Source organism: Equus asinus, chromosome 17 (genome assembly GCF_041296235.1).
Source record: "Equus asinus isolate D_3611 breed Donkey chromosome 17, EquAss-T2T_v2, whole genome shotgun sequence".
Lineage (NCBI taxonomy): Eukaryota > Metazoa > Chordata > Mammalia > Perissodactyla > Equidae > Equus > Equus asinus.
Window position 1 is genome coordinate 42,817,021 of NC_091806.1, and position 20,377 is coordinate 42,837,397.

Genomic DNA, 20,377 nt, shown 5'->3' on the forward strand with positions numbered 1-20,377 from the left:
GCCTTTGCTGGCGGCAAACATTTTATCAGAGGCTCTGGCTTTTCCCAGACCCCTCTCTTTGGACATTACACGCTGACCCCCAACCCCCCTTTTCAGACCAGGGTGGCAGCCAAGGGCTGGGGCAACCTGCCACAAGGTGGCGCTGTCTGCCGCCTGCTGCTCTGTGGACAGAAGGTCAGTCTTCCCTGGGCACCTGGGGTCCTGGGTCAGGGGCCTCTGCTGAGTGGAGCCCACCTCCCCACCCCTGGCACTCCTCAACTTAATCCTGCACCTCTACCAAGAATCTGGAAATTTGGAAGTTAGGACTCGTATCCCTGTCACCCCCCATTTGACCCATCAAATGCCCTCCAGTGGGTGCAGACAAACACTCAGAACTTGGAAGGTGCCTCTCACCCTCCTCTGGGTCTCACGGAGAACACAGGTGTGCGTGCCCGGTACACAGCAGTGCCCCGTGCAGCGTCTCCTCCCCTGGTCTGACTCCCCATTTCAGCCTCCTGGTCACTAGGATGACTCAGAGCAGTCGGGGATCTGCTGGGGGTGGACAAGGGACAATATGACAACCATGGGATTGCCTGGGGCCCCAGGGTAGCAGGGACTAAGCTGCCGCCGGCTCTTCACATAAGCTGCCAACTACCCACCCACTCATCGTTTCATTCATTTATTAAATATTTACCAACGGCCCACCAGGTGTAGAGAAGTCCTCATGCAAACACTTGGCCTGAACATCAGAAGGGAAATGATCGGGCCAAACTCGGCTCACACTCCTCTCCCAGACCCAGGGCCTTCCCTGCTCTCCCGCCCCCAGACCCCCACTCTCTGCAGCCGGATCCTGCCCGTGCCCCCGACCCCTCCTTCAAGGCCAGCTGCCATCCTGCCTCCTCGGCCTCACCTGCCCAAAGGCTGTGGTCAAGAGCCTGGTCCATGCCTGGGGTGCGGAGCTCTCTAAGAGGGAAACGTGGGTGAATGACAGAGCAAAGCACAAGGTAAGCTGTGGGCGGACGGACGTGCCCTCAAGAGGCTGGCTCCAGCAGGGGTCCAGCTTGGTAGTGACCCCTCTGTAAGCCCAGGGCCGGGCACTAGGAGGCCTTCTGGGAATACTTGTTGAACGGACACGGGCTGATCTGCTGAGTCTAATGAAAGATCATGCCTGTATTCAGTAATAGGGCCTGACAGAGTCCACAGAGGCAGCAGGTGGGAGGCAGGGAGGCAGCCCCAGGCCTGGGCAGGGTACACAGGTTGTGGCAGGCTCTCCCGAGGCCAGCAGCCTCCCTGTGGCTGGGTGGAGCAGGCCTTCCACAGGCCGCCTGGTGAGATCCCATATGAGGCAGCGCTGCCCCAGATGAAAGTCCCTTTGTTCAGGGGCCCCCTCATCTGCATGACTCCTTGGGCACAAAAGAGGCCTCGCACTGCAGAGCTGAGGGCTCATCCTGAGCAGGGGAGCGGAGGAAGACAGTGCCCCTGAGAGGCCTGCTGGCACCATGGGCCTCCCCATCACCTCTGCCCAGCTCCCCTTCCATGGTGCATCCACAGCAGCTGGTGCCACAGAGGATGTGCGGGAGGGAGGGAGGGAGGAAGGGAGGATGGAGGAGGGAGGGAGGGAGGTGGAAGGAAGGAGGAAGGAGATGAGGCAGTGGGCTCAGCGCCCCCAGACCCAGAGAGACCAGTGGAATAAAATTAAACCAGCTTTAATATCAATATAGTCTCTCTTTTAAATACCGTGTTCCCCAGGACAAGGCGCAGAGGCAGGCTCTTGGCAGGAAGAGTGGAAAGGAAATGTGGAACAAAATGGAATGGATCCCCTGGGGCCCGCCCTACCCTGCCCAGGGCCCCTGCCACGGGGCACTAGGGACTGGGCTGCCTGTGGGGGAGGGGGAGGCGACAGCAGCTTCCTCTGGTCCAGTTACTGCAGAGGCTTGGGTGGGCTCCCCTCCTCACCCTGCCCTGCCCCCAAACTCTTCTCAGGATCATTTCTGCCCTTTAGACCAGCAGAGCCAGGGCCTGGGCGCCTCTGATCTGGGAGGGGGCCCTTTGCCTAAAAGGGACTGTGGCTAAGGCATGGGGCGCGGCGGGGGAGTGCCCGGCCCGCTCAGTAACTGCTCTGATGGCCCGTGAGAATGTAGAGGTTGCTGTGAGCCTCTGGGTTGTCGGTGGGAATGCTCTCGAGGATGATGTCTCTGAGGGGAGAGAGAGCTGGAGGTGAGCAGGGCGGGAAGACACTGGGTGTGGCCATGCGGCCTCGGGGGGCGGGTGAAGGGGAAGCCGGGCACCCCTCCTACCTGTGGGCCCCAAGCACTCGGAAGATCCTCGTCTTGTCTGTGATCTCCTGGGTCACCTGGGAAGAAAAGGGGCACTGAGGCCACTCCTAAGAGGTGGGGACAACCCGGTGGGGGGCAGCCAGGTTCCTGAGTCCCACTCACCTCATTGGTGTCCAGGCTGCGACCTTGCATCCCGTGGCTCCAGAAGGCCAGCACGCTGTCCTGCAGACACACTAGGAGGGGCCGCGCTGCCATCAGCCCTGCGCCTGCCCTGAGGATGCTGGGTCCCCCAGCCACACCCCAGGCCCAGGGCTGGGCCACAGAGGTCCTCACGGACTGCAGGTAACCAGGATGGCTCTCAAGAGGGGCTTGGAGACCTGCCTCCTTGTCCTGCTGCCAGCCCCTAGCCCCTGGACCATATCACATGCTCCAGGCTGGGGACACCCCCGCCTCCACCTGTGTCCGGCTCACTTACCCACAGTCTCAATGGAGAAGTCGAAGGTCAGCACAGGCGCCAGTGTGGCCGTGGGCTCGCCCAGCAGGTTGACAATCCTTACGCAGCCTGCACAGGGAAAGGGCTGATGGGCGGGGAGGGGGAGGCAGACCCACATGGCTTCCCCCACCCCACCTTCCGCTGCCCCCTGCCGCAACCCCACGGACACTCACGGTCAAAGCAGACTAGGATTGTGTCCCTGTCCACCTGAATCACTTGCTGGGCCGAGCCTGGGAGCCCATCTGCAGGCAGAGAAGGGACACAAGGCCTGGCTGAGCCACCAGCCCTGCTCTGGCCCCAGGAGCAGGACACAGGTGACGGGCTGCAGCCAGCCTTTGGCTACAGGCACATCTCAGCCTCACAACGGCTCGGTAGGGTCAGGATCCCTAATGTCGCTGCCCAGCTGGGGAACCGAGGCTGAGAAGGAAGCGAGCATCCTCGGGCCCTTGGGGAACAGGGAGAGTCCCCAGGAGCCGCGGGAGGATGGAGAAGCAGGCTTCGTGACTCAGTCCTGTGTGACCTCAAATCTCCAAGCCTCAGTTTCCTCCTGTGTAACAAGGGCCTGATGTGGGGCCGTTTGTGAGGATTAAGAGTGAAATCTCATGTGAGACCCCGCTCGGGGCACAGCGTGGGGCCTTCCCTCCTCCATCACCCTCTGCCACTCGCGCTGCAACCCTGAGCGGTCCCCGCATCCAGGGTCCTGCTCCCTCGCTCAGAATGGAGGCCTCCAGCACCTGCCTTGCCCCATTTGGCTCTGTCCCTGCAGCCCCTGCAGTGCTGGTCCGCCTTTCCTCAGCCGCTGAGCTCTCTGGTCTAATGAGCTCTTTTACGGAAGCCCAGCTGAAGGGAGGCTGGGAACTCTGGGCCCCCAAGGTCTCCATGGACCACAGGCTGTGGGGAACTCTCTCTCAAACACACACACCCCCCATCCCCGCGTGTGCAGCAGCCCAGCCCTCCAGCTCACCAGGTGGGATGAGGACATCCGGCGTCAGGCCCGCCTCCAGGGGCAGGACGTGGAACAGGACGCGGCAGCCGGGCCCCTCGGGGCTCTCAGCCCCCACGCACACCTGCGGGAGCTCCTTCCCATCCAGCACCAGCGGCTCCAGCATCCCTGCTGGGCTGGGCAAGGGGCTGGAGAAGTTCTGGGGGCAGCAGGGGTGCTCAGGTCTCCACGTCCCCTCTCCAGCCCCCTGCCACCCGCCCGAGGGTCCCCTGGCCTCAGCCCCGCCCCCCACCTTGAGCAGCAGGAACTTCTGCAGCGGCTCGTACCACTGCAGCAGGAGCAGGCTGGTGGGCAGGGCGGCCAGCAGGAAGGTGCTGCCTGTGTAGGGGTTCCGCACTGCGAGAGAGGCAAGCCATGGGCACTGGGCATCCCCCGCGCCCCGACCCCTCCCGGCCCCACCCTGCGCAGCCCTTACCCACGCGACACTGCAGGCAGCCCTTGGTGTCAGGAATCTTGGTGGACAGGGCGAAGCGCCTGTAGAAGTGACAACCAGGGCGTGCGTCACGGGCCTTGCCCGCCTTACAGGTGAGAGACTGAGGTTCAGAGAGGCAAAGCAACTTGCCCGGGTAACACAGCTGTGAAGGACACAGGATCCGGAGCTGGTCTCGTGGCTGCAGCACCCACCTCTGCAGCCCGCAGCATCTCTGTCCCGTCCAGGGGTTTGGGGCACAGAATTACCTCTAACTGTGCAACTTTGGGCATGTCACTTAACCTCTGCACACTTCGATTCCCTCATCTGTAGAATGGGGCTAACGGGCGCCCACCTCGGAGGGTCCCGGTGGGGATTATATGAGTTGACACGGGGGAGGGCGTACAGCAGAGCCCGGCACTCACAGAGGGTGTCACCATCCCAAAGGACTACTTTGCACCTATCTCCAGTCCTTGAAATCCCTTTTAGCCGATGGCAGGGTATAAATGAAGGAATGAATGAAGAAACAAGAGCATGGAAGGCCCAGGTCACAGAGGGGCACCCAGGCCCAAGGAGGTCAGGACTCGCAAGGAAAGGCCAGCAGCTGCCCTCTGCTGCCAGTGGGTCGCTCCCATTGGGGCCTGGGGAGAAGTGGAGTCCTTGTCTTGGTTACTGGCTGTTCCCCAGACCCCAGGGGACTTTCTGAGCCTGTTTCTTCCTCTGGGGAACAGAGCCGCATGTCAGCAGCCCTGCCACCTCCCCCTGGCGACCCAGGTCCTGTCTGCGCCCTCTACCAGGATGTGGGCCCCGCTGAGGAAGCCAACGCCTGTCTCTCTCTCTCTCTCTCTTTCTGCCCCTCTGTCCTCTCTCTTCTGTCTCCCCAGTTCCTTCTCCTCTCTTCCCCAACTGGCCTTTGGGTGGGACAGAAGCAAATATTTTTGTATTTGTTTTTATCTCCAAACATTCTGGTTCTCCACTCTTTACATTTGAAGTGTACTCTGTGACTCCGGGGTTTCCCAGACACAGGCCCAATGCTGCCTGTGACAGGCTGGGGCTCTGATGGGCCTGTTTCCTGCAGGTCCTGGGCCAAAGCAGACACTCGCTTGGGGACAGGACTCAGGAAGCCCTGAGGCCACAGAGCTCCAGATGCAGTCCTGGAGTGAGCACGCCGCAGGAAGGGCTGGGCCCCATCTCCCCAGCTGGTGTGGCCACCGGCCTGGCCTCCCCTGCCTGGCCCTCTGGCTGCCACCCGCCACCTGGTCATAACAGTGTCTAAGCTCACAGCCCCCCGCCCCTGAACTCAGCCTCGCCCAGCCAACAGCTGACAGAGGCCCCGCTTGCACATCTCAAACTCAGTGTGACAACACTGAACTCCGCTCCACCCACCGCTGATGACAGCTCCATCCTTCCGCTGCCTAGCCTGAAAACCAAACCTTGGAGTCATCCTTCACTCCTCTTTCTCTTCCATCCACCAATTGTCAGGAAATCCTGCTGGTTCCACTTTCAAAATAAAACCAGAATCCCTCTACTTTTCTTCTCCTTCAATGCCACCCCGGTCCAAGCCACCGTCACCTCCCACCTGCTGACTGCACCTGGCTCCTGACAGGTCTCCTGCTTCCACATTCATCTCCTCCAGTCTGTTCTCAACACAGTAGCCAGAGTGACCCATGAAAACCTCAGTCCTTGTCACTTCTGCAGGGGCCCTCAGGCTGCTCTGATTCAAAGCCAAATGCCTAATGTGGCCACAGAGCCCTCCCAGATCATCTCCCCCTCACTCCATCCATCTGGCCACGCCAGCCTCCTTCCTTGCTGTTCCTCAAATAGGCCAGGCCCACTCCTGCCTCAGGGCCTTTGCACTGGCTGTGCCCGCCCTCTGGGATGCCCTTCCCCCAGAACTCAATAGGGCTCGCTCCATCACCTGCTCCAAGTCTTTGCTCAAACAGCACCATCTCAGCGAGGTCCTTCCTGACCACCCTGTTTAAAACCGCAAGCCGAGCCCCACCCCTCCTGGCCCTCCTTCTCTTCTCCTTGCTCTTCTTCATGTAGCACTTTCCCCTCTATGCACCACCACAGAATATACTCCTTTTTTGTTGGATTGTTTGTTGTCTGTCTCTCTCGACAAGAAGGTCTGGAGAATGTAAGGGTCACTTTAGTTCACAGACGCATCTCATGCCCCCAGAACACTGCCTGAAACATCCTAGGTGCTGAGTGGGTGTTTGTTGAATGACTGAATGAGGGACTCTACCTTGGATGTCCTGTGCCTCATAAAACACACAACCTACTCTGCTCCTCTGGAGGTCTCCCCATCCCTCCCTCTGCCTTAGACTCACTCCTATCAGTCCCTAACTCCTGTCAATACCACTTCCTCAATCCTGCTCAGGTCTGTCCAGTTGTCACCATCTGGTAGCCTAGTCCCCATCATCTGCCAGCCAGCAGATGCCTCTTGTTTTCATCTGTCCCGAAAAGCCCCTCTCTCCTTCTCCCTAGCTCCAGGAGAGGGCATGTGACCCAGGCCTGGCCCCCGAGCTCCTTGTCCCCTGGCCACCAACACTGGCTCAAGGATGGGCCTGGACCTCAGCTGGATCAGTGAAGACTGGCCCCAGGACTTCTGTGAGAATTACTTGGAAATACTAGTTCCACAGGGTTGCTCGCTAATAGAAAGCAGGCCTGGGACTGCAGGCAGCCTTCACTGCACAGGAAAGCCGAGTGAGAATGAGGGCGACAAGAGGACAACAGAGCCAGGAGAGGCAGGAAAATTCCTGATGATGCCGTGTAAGCCTGGATCCAGCCGGGCCTGAAGCTAACCCTACTCCTGGACTTTCAGTTACAGGAGCCATGAAATTCCCTTTTGCGCTTAAGCCAGTGAGTGAACCACCTGCAACAGGAAGAATCCTGATGACACACAGAGAGACCCTTCTAAAATGCTCACGGCACTACTACCAGATGAACATAGCCTGAATCCTGGGCCTGGCATCAAAGGAAGGGCTCTGCCACCCGTGTAGCTTCCTCTCAGGCTGCTCCACCCTCCTCCCTCAGGCCAAACACCTGTAACTCCCCAGACCACCTGCAGGCATTCGTGCTTGCTCTTCCCGCTGCCTGGAATGCTATTCCCTAACTCATCTGCTGGAAGACCTCTGTGCACTTTCAAACTCCATGAGCTCGCCTGGGCTCTCTGAGGCCTCCTCCCAGCTCTCCCTCGAGTTCACCTCAGAACCAGGGGCCGAGTGACAAGGACTCATCTGATTCGTCACCTCCACGGCCAGCGTAAGACCTGGCCTGTAACAGCGCTCAGTGCTCAGCACCCGTCTTCCCCGCAGCCTCGTGAGCACAGCTCCCACAGCAAAGTACCTGCACGTCCACTGTCTCCCTACCCCCCAACAGGCCTAGGGACAGGGGCAGGGGGCTATTGACTGCACGGACAGATGGGGAAGCTGAGGATTGGGGAGGCACAGCGACATGTCTAAGATCACAACAGAAATGAGCAAGGCCCTCTTCCACCCGGGCTGTGCCCCCTGCCCCCACCTCCCGCCCCCGCTCCCCAGTCCCTGACCTGGGGATGATGCGCTGGGTGAGGCGGTTGGTAGGGATGGAGAGAGGCACCTGCTGCTGTAGGCGCCGCTGCTCGAACAGGCCTGGGAGGTCGTGGGCCCAGACATGCGTGGATTTCCCTGCGGGGGAGAGGGGGAGGCTCACGGTGCCGCAGGGGTGGGCGGGTGCAGGCCCCGCCCCACCTGCCCCGACCACTGGTACCTGAGAGCGACAGCAGCACGTTATTCACACAGTAGAGCCAGGCGCAGCGGTGCGAGATCAGCTGGAGGCCACAGAGGGACAGGGCGTCAGCCCCCGAGGTCCCCCGGGGCCCTCTGCCCCCCCACGGCCAGCTCGGCCTCACCTTCTCCAATGTATCCTCATGCAGTTCGTGCAGGTTGAGGGTGTAGATGCCTTCCTCGGCCCCCACCACCAGGAACTGGTCTGCAGGGTTGGGGATGGGGTCAGAGTTCAGTGGCCCAAGCTGGATACTCCCAGGCCCCTGCTTCCATCCCGCCCCTGGCCTACCCCGGGTGACAGGGTGAATCCAGGTGACAGCAGCGTGGATCCGCAGGGGGCAGCCATTGAAGACCTTGGAGAAGCAGGCGCCCATCTGTGGGGAGACGAGGCTGAGGAGGAGGCGTGGGGCAGCGGGCAGGGCTGTGGGCAGCGGGGCTGCGGGGCAGACACTTACGTGCACCTTGGGGGTCGGGGGGAGCCCGTGGCAGGACGATCTCTGGGACAGAGGGAAGGAGTCAGGGCCAAGATGACATCCGCAGCCTCCCACCTCCCCAGCCCCTCGGGAGCACCCCCTCACCTCAGGATCCAACCGGTGCTTCATGGTGGCCCAGGCGGTGGGGAGCACTGGGGGGCTGTCAGGGCCTCGGAGAGGTGGGGGCGGGGTTCCTGCGGGCACAGACCCGCCGTGAATTCCAGCCCAGGACCCCCAACCTGGGCCTGCCGCCTGGTCCCCCAGGCCTGGGACTCACCTGGGGGGCTGGATAGAGGGTCCTCAGCTGGGGGCACAGAGGGGGACGACCCCAAAAATGGGGCCCGCTTGATGGTGCCCATGGCGTCATCGGGGGAGTCCAGCTCCTGGCAGGAGGGTCACGGGGCCCCACCCGGCTGTGAGCAGGTCACCCTGTAACCGTGTCCCACCCCAAGTGTGCCCTCTACAGCACTGCCCCCAGCCCCAGCTCCAGCTTCCTCCCACCCTGTACCTGGAGTTCCAAGGCTGGCCGGATAGTCAGGCTCCTGCAGACGAGGCATGACATGTGACTGGGCCCCAGGACGGGGGCCTCCCCGCTCCTCCAGGCCCAGCCCCTCACCTTTCCTCCAGGGCCTCCTGGACCGACTGCAGCAGGCTCCTGGACAGGCAGGCGAAGGGGTCAGAGGTCAGCCTTTTCTGCTGCCCCCAACCCCTCCCCTGCGCCTTCCCTCTGCCTCACTCACCCACTCAGCTCATCCTTTCCCAGCAGCGTCCACTCCTCCTCCCACTGTGGGGAAAGCAAGTCAGAAAGACCAGGAGAGAGGCAGAGAGACAATGTGAGAGGCAATCAAGAGATTGTGGGAGACAGAGAGGACAGACAGACAGATGGAAAATGAAATGGTAGCAGGCAAAAGATCTGTGAGAGAAAGAGAGACAATGAGAAGCAGAGAGATTGAGAAAAACAGGGACACAGAAACAAAGAGTGAGAGAGAATGAGACTGAGATGGTGGGAGCGAAGAGAGATGCTGATGAGAGACGGTGAGAGAGCAGGGGAACAGTGAGTCAGACAATCAGGGGCGGACGTGGAGACTGAGGCAGAGAGAAACACGTTGAAGGCGGGGGGCTCAGGCGTGTGACAGCCCACTTTTTAGAAAGGCGGGGTCACCCTGCCACCTTCCAGCCAGCTATCCAAAAGAACTTGGCCCAGGAGGGAGCTGCCAGCCTGCCGTGTCCCTGGGAGGGACAGGCCTGCTGGGAGCCCTCCCAGGCCTGAGGGCCAGGCGGTCCCCTCTGCAAGGCTCTGCGACTTCAGACGCTGACCTCCAGCAGCCCCCAGCCCACGCTGCGCGCCACCCCCCGCCCTCAGCCAGCCCCTCACCGGCTCATTGAGGGGGTCCGTTTCCTTCCTGCGTGGGGCGCCGAATTTCACCTGGTGAACTGGGGGGCCCAGATACAGCGGTTGGGGGCCAGAGTCTTAGGACTGACCCCCACACTCACACCAAAGCCACACACACAACCCCCGCACCAAATGCACACGCATCGCCCTCCCACCCCCACACACACAGCCCCCAATCCACGCAACACTGCTCCCGAAATCCACACCCCCACACGAAATCCACACACACGGCTCCACACTAAATCCACACACACGGCCACACACCAAATCCACACACACGGCCCCCACACCAAATCCACACACACGGCCCCCACACCAAATCCACACACACGGCCCCCACACCAAATCCACACACACGGCCCCACACCAAATCCACACACGGCCTTACACCAAATCCACACACACGGCCCCACACCAAATCCACACATGGCCCGAGCCAACTCACACTGGATCTCCGAGGGGGTCCTCTCGGCCGGGCCGTGCTGCCCCCGGGAGTGAATGGTGTCTGGAAACATGTCATAAGTCTAGGAAAGAACACAGGGGACCCACACCCAGCGCTTGCTTCACGCAGGCATCCTTTGAGGTGCTTTATTTGTACACGTGGATGTGTTTTGTGTTCACAATCAACCCTCTGAAATTATCGTGAGATTAAATGGCACCCTCATTTCACAGCTGAGAAAACCAGCAGAAAGGCAAGTAACTGGCTGAAGGTCACACAGCGAGCGGAAGATGGCTGAGCCAGGGTCATGGTCAGCCTGGGCCAACGGCAGGAGCCTATCACCGGGGTACTGGGAGGCAAGAAGATCCCGAAGGGTGGGCTCACCTGCAGGCAAGCTGCCTGGGCTGGAAATAGACAAGTTAAAGGGACCTTGACCTACACACCTCTGCGCTCCTTACAGCAGGTCAGGCCAAGATCCGTTTCCCCAGCTCCCCCCCCTTACCTCCAGGTCACAATCTTCCGGGGAGGGGGTTCCCAGGTGGGGGTCATTGGCCTTGTCCAACAGCTGTGTGAGCAGAGCCCGAGGGAGCTGCTGGGTTGTGAATGGGTGCTGGAGGATCGAGGGGCGCACAGGTTGGTCCCTGGCCACTGCTCCCCAGCACCAAGCCCCCCCCCCACCCCCTGCCTCCCACCTGCAGAAGTTTCTCTGCCGTTGGCCTCTTCTTGGGGTTCTTGGTCAAGGCCAGCTTGAGGAAGTGGTGGAAATTCTGGGTCCTAGTAGGCACAAGAGCCCCCCACCCCAGACCCAGGTTAGCCCTCAGGAGGGCATCCTGCCAGCTGCCACCTGCCACCACTGCAGAGGCCCGCCCAGGAAGGAGCCAGTCTGGGGCCTAGGGCAGCTGGCTGGAGCAATACCGCTGTTGCGACATGGCAGCTCGTCCGTCATCACCATCTGCCCTTCTCCCCCGTCCACACCAGGTCCCTCCCGCAGATGAGCTGTGGGGGCCCAGAGAGGGGAGGGCTCCTCCACCCCCAAGGGACCTGGCTGCAAGGGGGCCCCAGCAGGGGGACGTGGGCGCCCACCAGCGAGTCTTGTCTCTCAGCTTGGGTGGCTGGAAGCTGCTCTTGGACATGAGCATCAAGGCCCTGTGGAGAGCACAAGGTCAGGGGTCAAGGGTCAGCAGGACTCTCAGGGTCAGGTGAGGGGCAAGTGTTCAGCTGACCTCATGGGGTGCAGGTGGAACAGAGGGGGCTGCAGCTCGCCCAGCTCAATGGCAGTGATGCCCAGGGCCCAGACGTCACACAGCTCATTGTAGCCACCTTTGCGCTCCACGGCAGCCACCTCTGGGGCCATCCTGGAGGCAGGGTCACAGACGAGATGGCCAGGTACCCCACCTGTGGCCCCGCCCCCCAGCCCGAGGCGCAGCCTCACCAGTATGGAGTCCCGATGAAAGACCTCCTCTTAGCCACAGACGCCGTCAGCTCGCCTGACACCCCAAAGTCAGCTGCAGGGACAAAGAGCTGCCCTCACCCGCCCTCGGGCTGCTCACCCACCCACCTCTAGGGCGCAGGGTGCAGCCGGCAAGGCTCAGACAGCAGGCTGCCTAGGCTGGGTCACAACCGCCACGGGGCCCAGGCAGGGCCAGGCCCCCCTCCCGGGAGAGGTCAACCACCTTCTCTCCCTGACCAAGCGCCTGGTCCCATGTTGGACCAACCACATCCAACCTCTAACAGGAAGGGAGGACTGTTCACTTTCTAAACGGGGAAACTGAGACTCAAGCAGTAAAGTGACTTGCCCACGGACACCCAGCACCTGAGTGCAGGCCCTGCCTCCGGGAACTTCCAGGGAACCCTCACCCTGATTGTGTCCCCGGGGTACTGACCCAGCTTGACATCTCCCTGGAGGGTGAGGAGAAGGTTGGCTCCCTGTGGGAACGGAGGAGAAAGGTCCCGTCTGGCGCCCCTGAGCACCTCCTCTGTCCTCCCAGCATGCCCTCGGCCAGACCCCTACCTTGATGTCTCTGTGGATCTTGCCCTGCGAATGCAAGTGGTGCAGCCCCTGGGGACAGAGAGGAGCCCCTGAGAGCAGCTCCCAGCACCATCCCCTCCCCTGAGCCCCCTCCCAGGACTGGGGCCCCCCACCCACGCGGCTTCCTCCTCCCCTCTCCCCAAACAGGAAGTGACTGAGCCAAGAGGGAAATGGGCTGCTTCCGGCAAAAGGGCTGGGGCCCTTTCCCCCCAGGACCCACCGCCCCTCAGGCCAGCCCCCCCTCCTCCCCCACACACTGGCCAGCTGGGCTCCCTGCCCACAGCTCCCGGGGATTGGGGTGTGAGCACCCTTATGGGCCCAGCTACCTTCAGTGCCTCTCGGCAGACATAGGCAATCTGTCGTTCCTCCAGGGGCCCGGTGGCTGAAATGGAAGGGGTGAGAGCTGGCACGGGGGTCTGGGGGAGATGCTGAGGCCATTCTGTGTGGGGGAAGCAGCAGGCACTGCTAGGCAAAAGGGGTGTTGGCCAATCCTTTCCCAGGATAGTCTAGGATACAGAGCCCAGAGAAGCACAACATTTCTCTCAAGGTCACACAGCCAGTGAGAAGTGGAGAAGGGCCCAAGTCCAGAGCCCCAGCTCTCCCCTCGTGCCCCATGTTGGGGTGGGGGATGGGAAGAAGGCTATGGCCCTCACCGTGGTAAATCTCCTGCAGGGACCCCCCACCGCAGAACTCCATGCAGATCCACAAGCGGTCATTCCTGGAGGGACACAGAGCTGAGGTGGGCACCTGGCAGGGCCCCACGGGGGCTGCCTGAAGGTGGGCAGGCGGTAAAGCAGCCTCACCTGAGGTAGCTGCCAATGTAGGCCACCACGTTGGGGTGCCGACACTCACGCAGGATGGTGATTTCCTGCTGGAGGGAGCTGATGTCGTCCCCTGGGGAGCACAGGGCATCATGGAGGGGCCGCATAGGGGTCGTCCTAACTCAGTGCCCCCATCTGCAAAATGGGCACAGAGCGCCTCCTCCCTCCATGCCGGCCGGGTGCCAGGCGACAGTACCTCCGGGGCCTGCCTCTCGGGGGTCTCGGAAACGTCAACTCGCCGCCCCGCACACCGCGCCCGCGCGGCGCTCTGCCCGCCCTGCAGCGCAGAGGCCCCGGGCCCGGGCCCTCACCTGGGTCCAGCTTGACTATCTTGACCGCGGCCAGTTCGGACGTGACCGTGTCGCGGGCCTGCAGGGCGGAGGGGGAGAGGGCTGAGGCGGGGCGGGGCGGGGAGCTGGAGCCCGCCGCAGGGCGCCGAGCGGGCACCCTCCGCCGCTCCCCCGCCCGGCCCGGCGCACCTTGTAGACGTCGCCATAGGTCCCGGCCCCAACGCGCTGCAGCAGCTCGAAGCGGTCCCGCGGGTCCTGCAGCGACACGTCCCGCAGCAGCGCCATGGGCCCGGCGCCGGGCGGGCCGGCGGGCGGGCGGGCGCGAGCTGCGGAGCCGCGGAGCCGGCGCGGGGCGGCGCGGGGCGGGGCGGGGCGGGCCCGCCGGTGGCTCGGAGGCCGCGGGGGCGGGGCCGGGCCCGGGGCGGGGCCAGGCGGGGATGCCCCGCCGCCCGGCCGTGAGGAGGCGCCCGCGGGACGGGCCCGCGGCGCCCAGGGGAAGCCCCGAGGCCGGGCGGGGCAGACGGCGCCGAGGCCTTTCCGCCAGCCGCCCGGTGCCCGCGCGCTACAGGTGGGGAGCCCGAGGCCAGAGGGCCAGAAGGCAGAGGAAAGGGGGGCGCTCGACCCCGCCCCGCCCCGCCCCCCCAACTTCCCAGATCAAACACGGACAAGTACTTTTTTTTTTTCTTACAAAATGTATTCATCTTCCTTGAAACTGAAAAATAAATCTATGTACAAAACAGGAAGCGATCAGGCTCCCCTCACCCACTCGCAAACCCCTGCAGATTTCCTCCCGGGTCCCCCGAGACGGGCTGGACCTCCGGGAGGTTCCCAGAGGGTCGGCGAAGAGGTCGCTCTGATCTGGGGCCAGTTTGGTCAGGAAGGGGGCGGGCTCAGAGGTCACACAGGCCAGGGGCGGAGCTCCGTGCCCCGGGCTCGGGGGAGAGGAGGCTAGGATTTCCAAATTCTGGAAGCGTTCCTTAAATTCTTGCGGGTAGGGTGCTTGGAATCCCAGGATGAAATTCTGAAGTGCGAAAATGTACTCCTGGGGGCTGAGCGGGGGCGGGGGGGCTTCCCGGACCAGGGGTGAGAGCAACCCTGAGCAGCACTGGCCAGGCCGCCGGGTAGAGCGGTTCTGAGCTGGGCCTGATTCCCGTGGTTGGACCTTTAAAGACTGGTGATGGGGCCCGGGGTGAGGTTCCCATTGGCCGGCTGGGGTGCTGGGGGATGGGACGTATATTCCGATGACGGGGCAGAGCCCTAGGTCTCCCGGACCCGCAGCCCCGCAGCCTCGGTTCCGGGTGGGGTTGGGGCCTCCTGGGCCCGGGCAGGGGGCGGAGCCTGGGCTCACGGGAGCTGGGGCGGAGCCTCCACCCCGGTTGGGGGCGGGCTCCCCGTGGGCCGATAGGGAGTCCGGGGTAGTTCAGAGGCCCTTGCGCTGCCGTTTGAGGAAGGAAAGCGTGTAGTCGCTAGGTGTAGACACCTTCTGCTTCTTCATCTGCACTTGCGATTGCGCCGTCAGCTGCAGCTTGATGGCGCTCGAGTTGATCTTGGTGGCCACCAGCAGCTCCTTCATGCCCTTCATCTTCTCGCTCTGGAAAGTGAGCACCGGCCCCTCCGGTGGGGGCGACGCGGCGGGCGTTGGCGCCGGGACGGCGCTGCCGCCTTCGGGGCCGCGGGTAGTGCCTGGGACGGTCCCTGGGGGCTTCCGGGGGGGGCCGGGCACCGCGCCCTGGCCCGCGCCCGGGCCCTTGTCCAGCGCCGGCTTCTTAGGCGGCGGCGGCTCCTCGGGCTTGGACTCCCGCCGCGGACCCCGCCGCCGGCCTTCCCGGGCTTCCTCGCCCCACGGCTCCTCCGCCTCGGCCGTCTCGGCCTCGCGGCTCACGATGCGCACCTTCTGCCGCACCTGGGCCGGAGGGGGAGGGCAGGCCGAGGAAGAGGTTTCAGGCCAGCGGCTGGAAGCCCAGGACCTGGCCTCGGCCAGACTGTCGAGGTGCCCCAGTCTCATCTGCACCCAAAGGGGATGAGCAGATGCCCTTCAGGGCTACAAAGGTCCCGACCCTTCTACAGCTGCTGTCACTCCCTGTCCTCCCGGCCACCCTGCGCAGCTGCCCCTCACCTGTCCCTCAAAACGGCCTAGGGACTGCACAAGGAAGGTGGCCCAGCCCACATGTAGCACGGGCGTGGGGCTGCCCTCTTCCCATTTGCAGATGCCGTCGTAGAATCGAAGCAGGTGGGCGAAGCACTCTGGGTCCTGGAGGGCAGACCCCTGGCTCTGCGTGCCCTGGGCAAGGGGGAGAGGAAGGCACAAGTCAGACGCCCTTCTCACTCTTATCAGAGGGCACAGGCCAGGCCCCTCAGCTAGGCAGTGAGCCCTGGCTCTGGAAGAGGTGAGCATGGGAGAAGAGAATTCGCAAAACCTCCTTCCTTTTATAAAACCAGCCCTTAGCCAGCACATGGCGGAAGGATGGAACCATCCCTTACCCCCATCCCACCCCTTCGACCCACTGAGGGGCCCTGGCCCTGAAAGAGATGGGCTTCCACCCATGTGTAGAGACCCCTAAAATACCCTCGGCTCCCTCAAACCCAGGCCCAGGACTGTGGCTACTGCAGAAGAGAACACAGCTCTCGCGCTGGGCCACCTCCTTCATGCAGTCCGTGGGCCTGTGCGGCTGTGACAGGGAGCCCCGCTCAGCCGGAGGGTGCACACAGGCTGGGGCTGCAGCCCTTCACCTGGGTCTGCTCCCCCGGCCGCTCCTCGCCGGCCTCCAGCAGGCTGGCCGCCTCCTTCAGCAGGTTGGGAATGACATCGTTGGCCACTTCAAAGAACTCCTTGTAGATCTCCTCGTCTTCCCGGCAGTAGTTGTAGCTGTGAGAGCAGGAGGGCACTGTGGGGTCTCAGCCACGGGGGTACCCCCTGGGACCTGGTGGGGGATGACGCCAGGTTTCTTTTCCTGGGTCATCCAGGGACGGGGTGAGTGGTTGGGGTCCTCACTCTGAAATGATGGTCTCTGTGTCAGCCCAGAGCAAAAGTGAGGAGGGGGCATGGGGCTGGGGGTGCAGGTTCCACTGCTGGATGGTGGCTGGAAATGAGAGGGGGAGGGGAGAGGCATGAGGCCCTCATCAGGGGTCCCTACCACCTGGGCTGGTGGCCTGGACTGCCCAGGGACTGGATGGAGGGGATGGGGTTGGGACCCAGGCTGCAGTCCTGGATGAGGGTGGTTGGAAATTGGGGGGAAGGGGAAGGGCGGGCGGGCCGAGGCCCCCGTGGGGGCATCCTCACTCCTGGATGACAGTGGCCGTGTCGGCCCAGGCCTGCAGGGCTTCGCGCACATTGCGGTTGCGACAGTGGTAGCCGGCCAGGTACATGTAGGGGTAGATGTGCTCGTCCCGGTAGTGGGTCTTGGCTGAGGCAATGCCCTGGGGACAGAGCAGACGAGGCAACAGGAGGACCACACCGCCTCCCGCCCCTTCCACCTCTCCTCCAGGGCTTCCTCCCTGGGTCTGCAGGACTGCTTGCTGAAGCCGGGGTCGGACCGCAGGGGTGGAGGCCCCCACAGACCATGGCCTAGAAAAGGGCAGGGGCCTGTCCTCCAAGCTCAGGGCATGTCTCTTTCTCAGGCTTTCCCAGGCACTCCTACACAAACACCAAAGGCTTCCAAGCCCAGCCCCATGTCCCTCCTACCCCTGACCCCCACCGAGTTAACACCCCCTCCTCAGTACTCCCCCCACGGGTGACCTCTGTTATACTCCAGGAAGGACAAGAGGCAGCAGGAAAAGCAGGGCTGAGGGGACAAATCCAGGCCCCAGCACTCCCAGGCTGGGGTCCCCAGAACCCTCCTCAGACAGCCATGACTGCACTGAACACGCACGTGGCAAACTCAGAATGGGAACTGGGTGAGGGATACCCCCATTACACACAAAGTTCTTCTCTTCTCACCTGCCCCTCCCAGTCCCCAGGTAGAAGGGGACCCCAGCCCCTGTTGGGCCTCCCTTCTGTACCCTCCTGAGATGTCCCCACCTTGTGGTAGAGCGTGAGTGGGTCTGGCCGGCCAGGGGTGGGCTCCAGCTCCTCCAGATCTGCCAGGTTCCCCAGCGCCATGGGGTACCTGGGAAAGGATCATGAGTCCAGGCTGTCCCCTGGCCCCCGAGCCCCCTGAGGCCCAGCCTGGCCACTTCCCCCTACTCACCTTTCCAGATGTCCCAGGTCATAGAGCAGCCAGAGCAGCTTCTAGGGGCCGAAGGAGAGAGGTGTGAGCCGGGTGGGGGGGGGACAGGGTCCTCAGTCTACTAGGCAGAGGTGGCACGTCCACCAGCAGGGACGTCCCACCAGGTAGGAAGGGCCAGAATTCAGGAACCAGCCCCTTATTGCAATCAAAGCCCTTTCACGTTTCAATTCCACTCTCCCAAGAGCCCTGGGAAAGGCCGGGCCAGGATTAGCTCTTGTTGCACAAGGGGAAGTTGAAGCTCGGGGAGGGCACGTGACCCTGCCCGGGGTGCCATGGGCATGCCTCACCTGCTGCAGCTGCAGCAGCTCCAGAGAATCCGTGTGCAGGTCAATGGAAGGGTTGATGGCGCACACCATGAACGCCACCTCCATCTTGCGGTCACAGCGCATGTACGATCCTTTCAGGTACAGCCAGCTCTTGGAGGAAGAACAAGACCAGACGTCTCAGGACGGCCACCTGAGCCTGCTCCAGGGAGTGGCAGCCAGGAAAGGGGCCCTTCCGCGTCCCCTTCCTGACATACATGGGTGGTGAGGGAACAGGGGAGTGTGGCTCAAGAATGCAGAGGCCCTTGAGTGGCTTGGGCGGAGAGTGCGAAAGGGACAAGTTGGGGTGGGGGGACAATACCCGCTCAGCCACACCCGCGTTGACAGTCTGGCCCCTGCGGTCCTCATTGCCCTTGCCGTGCCAAGTGACCTCAGCTGTCTGCTCTCCGTTGGGCCCAAACACTACCCAGGCGTGGTCCTCAGACAGGGCCAGGTGGACATCCCGGAGACCCAGAGCCTGGCAGGCCCCCACCACAGCAAAGGCCACACCAGAGCTGTCCAGTTTGGTGCCTGTGGAAGGAGAGCTAATTAAAGAGGGTCCTCTGGGCTCTGGCCTAGGGGAAGGGGCCAGGTAGTGATGGGCTATACTCCCTCCCACCCTCAGCTCCAAACCTCAGACACTGCCACCCTTCATCCCTCCATCCCTTTCCTCCTACGTGTTGAAAGCCTCTCCTTTGCCCTTTACATCCTTTATCCTCAACAAGAGACCTTCTGGGATCTTCCATAGCTCCACCCAGCCTTTGACCCTGTCCCTTTTCTTTCTCTGCAACCATATTACACATTTCTGTTAATTTATGGATTTCCTCATTTTACTGCACCTACTAGGTTATAACACGGATAGCAAAAACAGGACACTGGCCAACGCTCTTTTTTCTCACACCCACTGGCAGATACTCCTAATTTATCTCTGTACTCTTCCTGCTGAGGTCAGAAGCAGCCTCAGTTTCCTTCTCAATATGGCACCCCGAGACCTGACTGCCAGTCAACTGGGCTTAAAGCAAAGAAGAAAGCTCTTTGCCGGCCCCAAGCCTTAAGCTTCTTGAGATGAAGCCTCTGGCCTGTTCACTTTCAAAACATTTTCAGATGTATTTCATTTAATTGTCTCAAATGTAGCCCAATTTTGGTCCTCACTCCCCAACTCTGCTGTCGCCCTCTGTGCCTCATGCTGGGCCGCAGGACTCCTGTAGCTGCTCCATGGCAGGGATGGGGGTTCTGAGGGGGCATACGGTGGCCTAATGGGTTTCGAGCCAAGTGACTGGGGTCCAGTGCCAGCTCTGCCATTCTGTGTGACTTTGGCACATCACTTCCCCTCTCTGGGCTTCAGTTTCGTAGCTGCAAAGCGGAGAATCACACTTGCCCCGCCTCGTGAGGCTTACAGGTCTCCAAAGGGCTCTAGAAACCCCATAGTGTTGGGAAGAGGTGGGCCACGGTTCCCAGGTGAGACAGGATTCTCGCCCCTTGCCACCTGTCGGGCTCCAACCTGTGATGAAGCTGAAGAGGGATTGGATGTGCGCCCGATCCTTGAAGTAGGAACGGCTGAGGCTGTTCCAGATGACATCGGAGACCTTCTTCACCAGCTCGCGGCTGGAGACGCCCCCCTCTCGAGGGTAGAGAGACAGGTCGACGGCGCCGCGGATCTGGGCGGTGAAGCGGGCATAGAGCGCGGCGATGATGGAGAGGTCGGCCACGGGGAAGTAGGTGAGGCCACCAGGAGGGTCGGGCGCGGGACTGGGCTGGAAGGTGAGCTCGGGCACGTTGGTAGGGATGACGCGGTTGACAGCGAGGAAGTGCTCCACGAAGCCCAGGACCAAGGAGAGGAGCACCAGGTCCGGCTCCTCTCGGCCCAGCTCGGCAGCGAACAGGCGCACCACGTCGTCGATGGAGCGCAGCGGGAACAGCGTCTTCTGGGCGGCCTTCAGCCCCATGGCGGCGGGCCTCGGCCTGCGGGCGAGCCAGGGGAGGGAGGGTCGGGCGGGCGCGGCGGGGAGCCCCCTCCCAGCCTCGGCTAAGGTTCCACCCCCAACACACCGTGCCCTGCTTCCCCGCCCCCTTCACCCTGCGCTCGTCCGTTCCCCCTCTTTCGTCGGAGGGACCCCTCAGCCTAGGCTGTAGGGCCTCCTCGCCCCCCACAACCCCAGGAGCCCCGGCTCTGATGGGGGTGCGCCCCTAGGACTCCGCTGAGGACCCCCAATGGCCGCCCCGCCCCCTCTCTGCGACCATACCCCAGGCCCCTAGAGTCGGTCGGGCAGGCGCTCCTACGCCAAGCCCCCCAAATCCCAAGGAAAGTCCTGGCCTGGGTCCCCCGCGCCCACCTCCGCGCTTACATCCCACACAAGGCACCGCGGCGCCCGCCGCCTGGAGCCTGCTGGGAAACGGAGTTCCGCCCCTCCGGCAGCACTGCCTGCCGGGAAGTGGAGTTCCGGGCCCCCTCCTGCCCCCGCTGATCTTGAAATGGT

General features: G+C 62.6%; 2 protein-coding genes and 1 long non-coding RNA gene across 9 annotated transcripts; all 3 read right to left on the reverse strand.

Annotated features, from left to right (window-relative positions):
• Positions 1-397: 397 nt before the first annotated feature.
• Positions 398-1,027, reverse strand: LOC139040814 (uncharacterized). The gene is made up of 3 exons (XR_011495165.1): positions 890-1,027; positions 674-718; positions 398-531 (listed from the first exon to the last, which is right to left on the reverse strand). It is a non-coding gene; the product is annotated as an uncharacterized lncRNA (long non-coding RNA).
• A 642-nt stretch (positions 1,028-1,669) lies between these two features.
• On the reverse strand, positions 1,670-13,739 carry MAP4K2 (mitogen-activated protein kinase kinase kinase kinase 2). 5 transcript variants are annotated; one of them, XM_044762226.2, is made up of 32 exons: positions 13,562-13,739; positions 13,394-13,451; positions 13,065-13,155; positions 12,915-12,979; positions 12,588-12,643; positions 12,244-12,291; positions 12,116-12,158; positions 11,665-11,737; positions 11,456-11,587; positions 11,316-11,378; positions 10,925-11,006; positions 10,735-10,842; positions 10,239-10,317; positions 9,776-9,834; positions 9,141-9,184; positions 9,017-9,055; positions 8,909-8,942; positions 8,678-8,783; positions 8,506-8,594; positions 8,383-8,424; positions 8,217-8,301; positions 8,053-8,132; positions 7,911-7,971; positions 7,711-7,828; positions 4,167-4,225; positions 3,984-4,087; positions 3,713-3,890; positions 2,922-2,990; positions 2,731-2,817; positions 2,418-2,488; positions 2,277-2,332; positions 1,670-2,174 (listed from the first exon to the last, which is right to left on the reverse strand). In XM_044762226.2, the coding sequence occupies exons 1-32, from the start codon at positions 13,655-13,657 to the stop codon at positions 2,087-2,089; spliced, it is 2,463 nt and encodes an 820-aa protein (XP_044618161.1). In that variant the 5' UTR covers positions 13,658-13,739; the 3' UTR covers positions 1,670-2,086. The 5 variants fall into 5 exon arrangements, with proteins under 5 accessions (XP_044618161.1, XP_070344217.1, XP_044618163.1 ...); XM_070488116.1 differs by having other exon boundaries at positions 13,279-13,451; positions 13,562-13,729; XM_044762228.2 differs by having other exon boundaries at positions 12,588-12,767; positions 13,562-13,726.
• A 615-nt stretch (positions 13,740-14,354) lies between these two features.
• Positions 14,355-20,375, reverse strand: MEN1 (menin 1). 3 transcript variants are annotated; one of them, XM_014844902.3, is made up of 10 exons: positions 20,246-20,375; positions 19,402-19,862; positions 18,223-18,431; positions 17,886-18,014; positions 17,560-17,600; positions 17,391-17,478; positions 16,653-16,789; positions 16,103-16,238; positions 15,489-15,653; positions 14,355-15,275 (listed from the first exon to the last, which is right to left on the reverse strand). In XM_014844902.3, coding segments are annotated over exons 1-10 (1,851 nt in total). In that variant the 5' UTR covers positions 20,248-20,375; the 3' UTR covers positions 14,355-14,792. The 3 variants fall into 3 exon arrangements, with proteins under 3 accessions (XP_014700388.1, XP_014700389.1, XP_044618458.1); XM_014844903.3 differs by having other exon boundaries at positions 20,234-20,371; XM_044762523.2 differs by lacking the exon at positions 20,246-20,375 and adding an exon at positions 20,144-20,165.
• Between the last annotated feature and the right edge of the window lie 2 nt (positions 20,376-20,377).

Coding starts and splice junctions, on each gene's coding strand:
- MAP4K2 (XM_044762226.2), bottom strand. CDS start 13,657: ATGGCGCTGCTGCGGGACGTGTCGCTGCAGGACCCGCGGGACCGCTTC. Junction 12,644..12,914: donor CCTGCAGGAGATTTACCACG/GTGAGGGCCATA, acceptor CTTCCATTTCAG/CCACCGGGCCCCTGGAGGAA. Junction 8,302..8,382: donor CCCCGACCCCCAAGGTGCAC/GTAAGTGTCTGC, acceptor GTCTCCCCACAG/ATGGGCGCCTGCTTCTCCAA.
- MEN1 (XM_014844902.3), bottom strand. Junction 18,015..18,222: donor ACGCGGGTGTGGCTGAGCGG/GTATTGTCCCCC, acceptor TCTTCCTCCAAG/AGCTGGCTGTACCTGAAAGG. Junction 16,239..16,652: donor ACGGCCACTGTCATCCAGGA/GTGAGGATGCCC, acceptor CTGCTCTCACAG/CTACAACTACTGCCGGGAAG.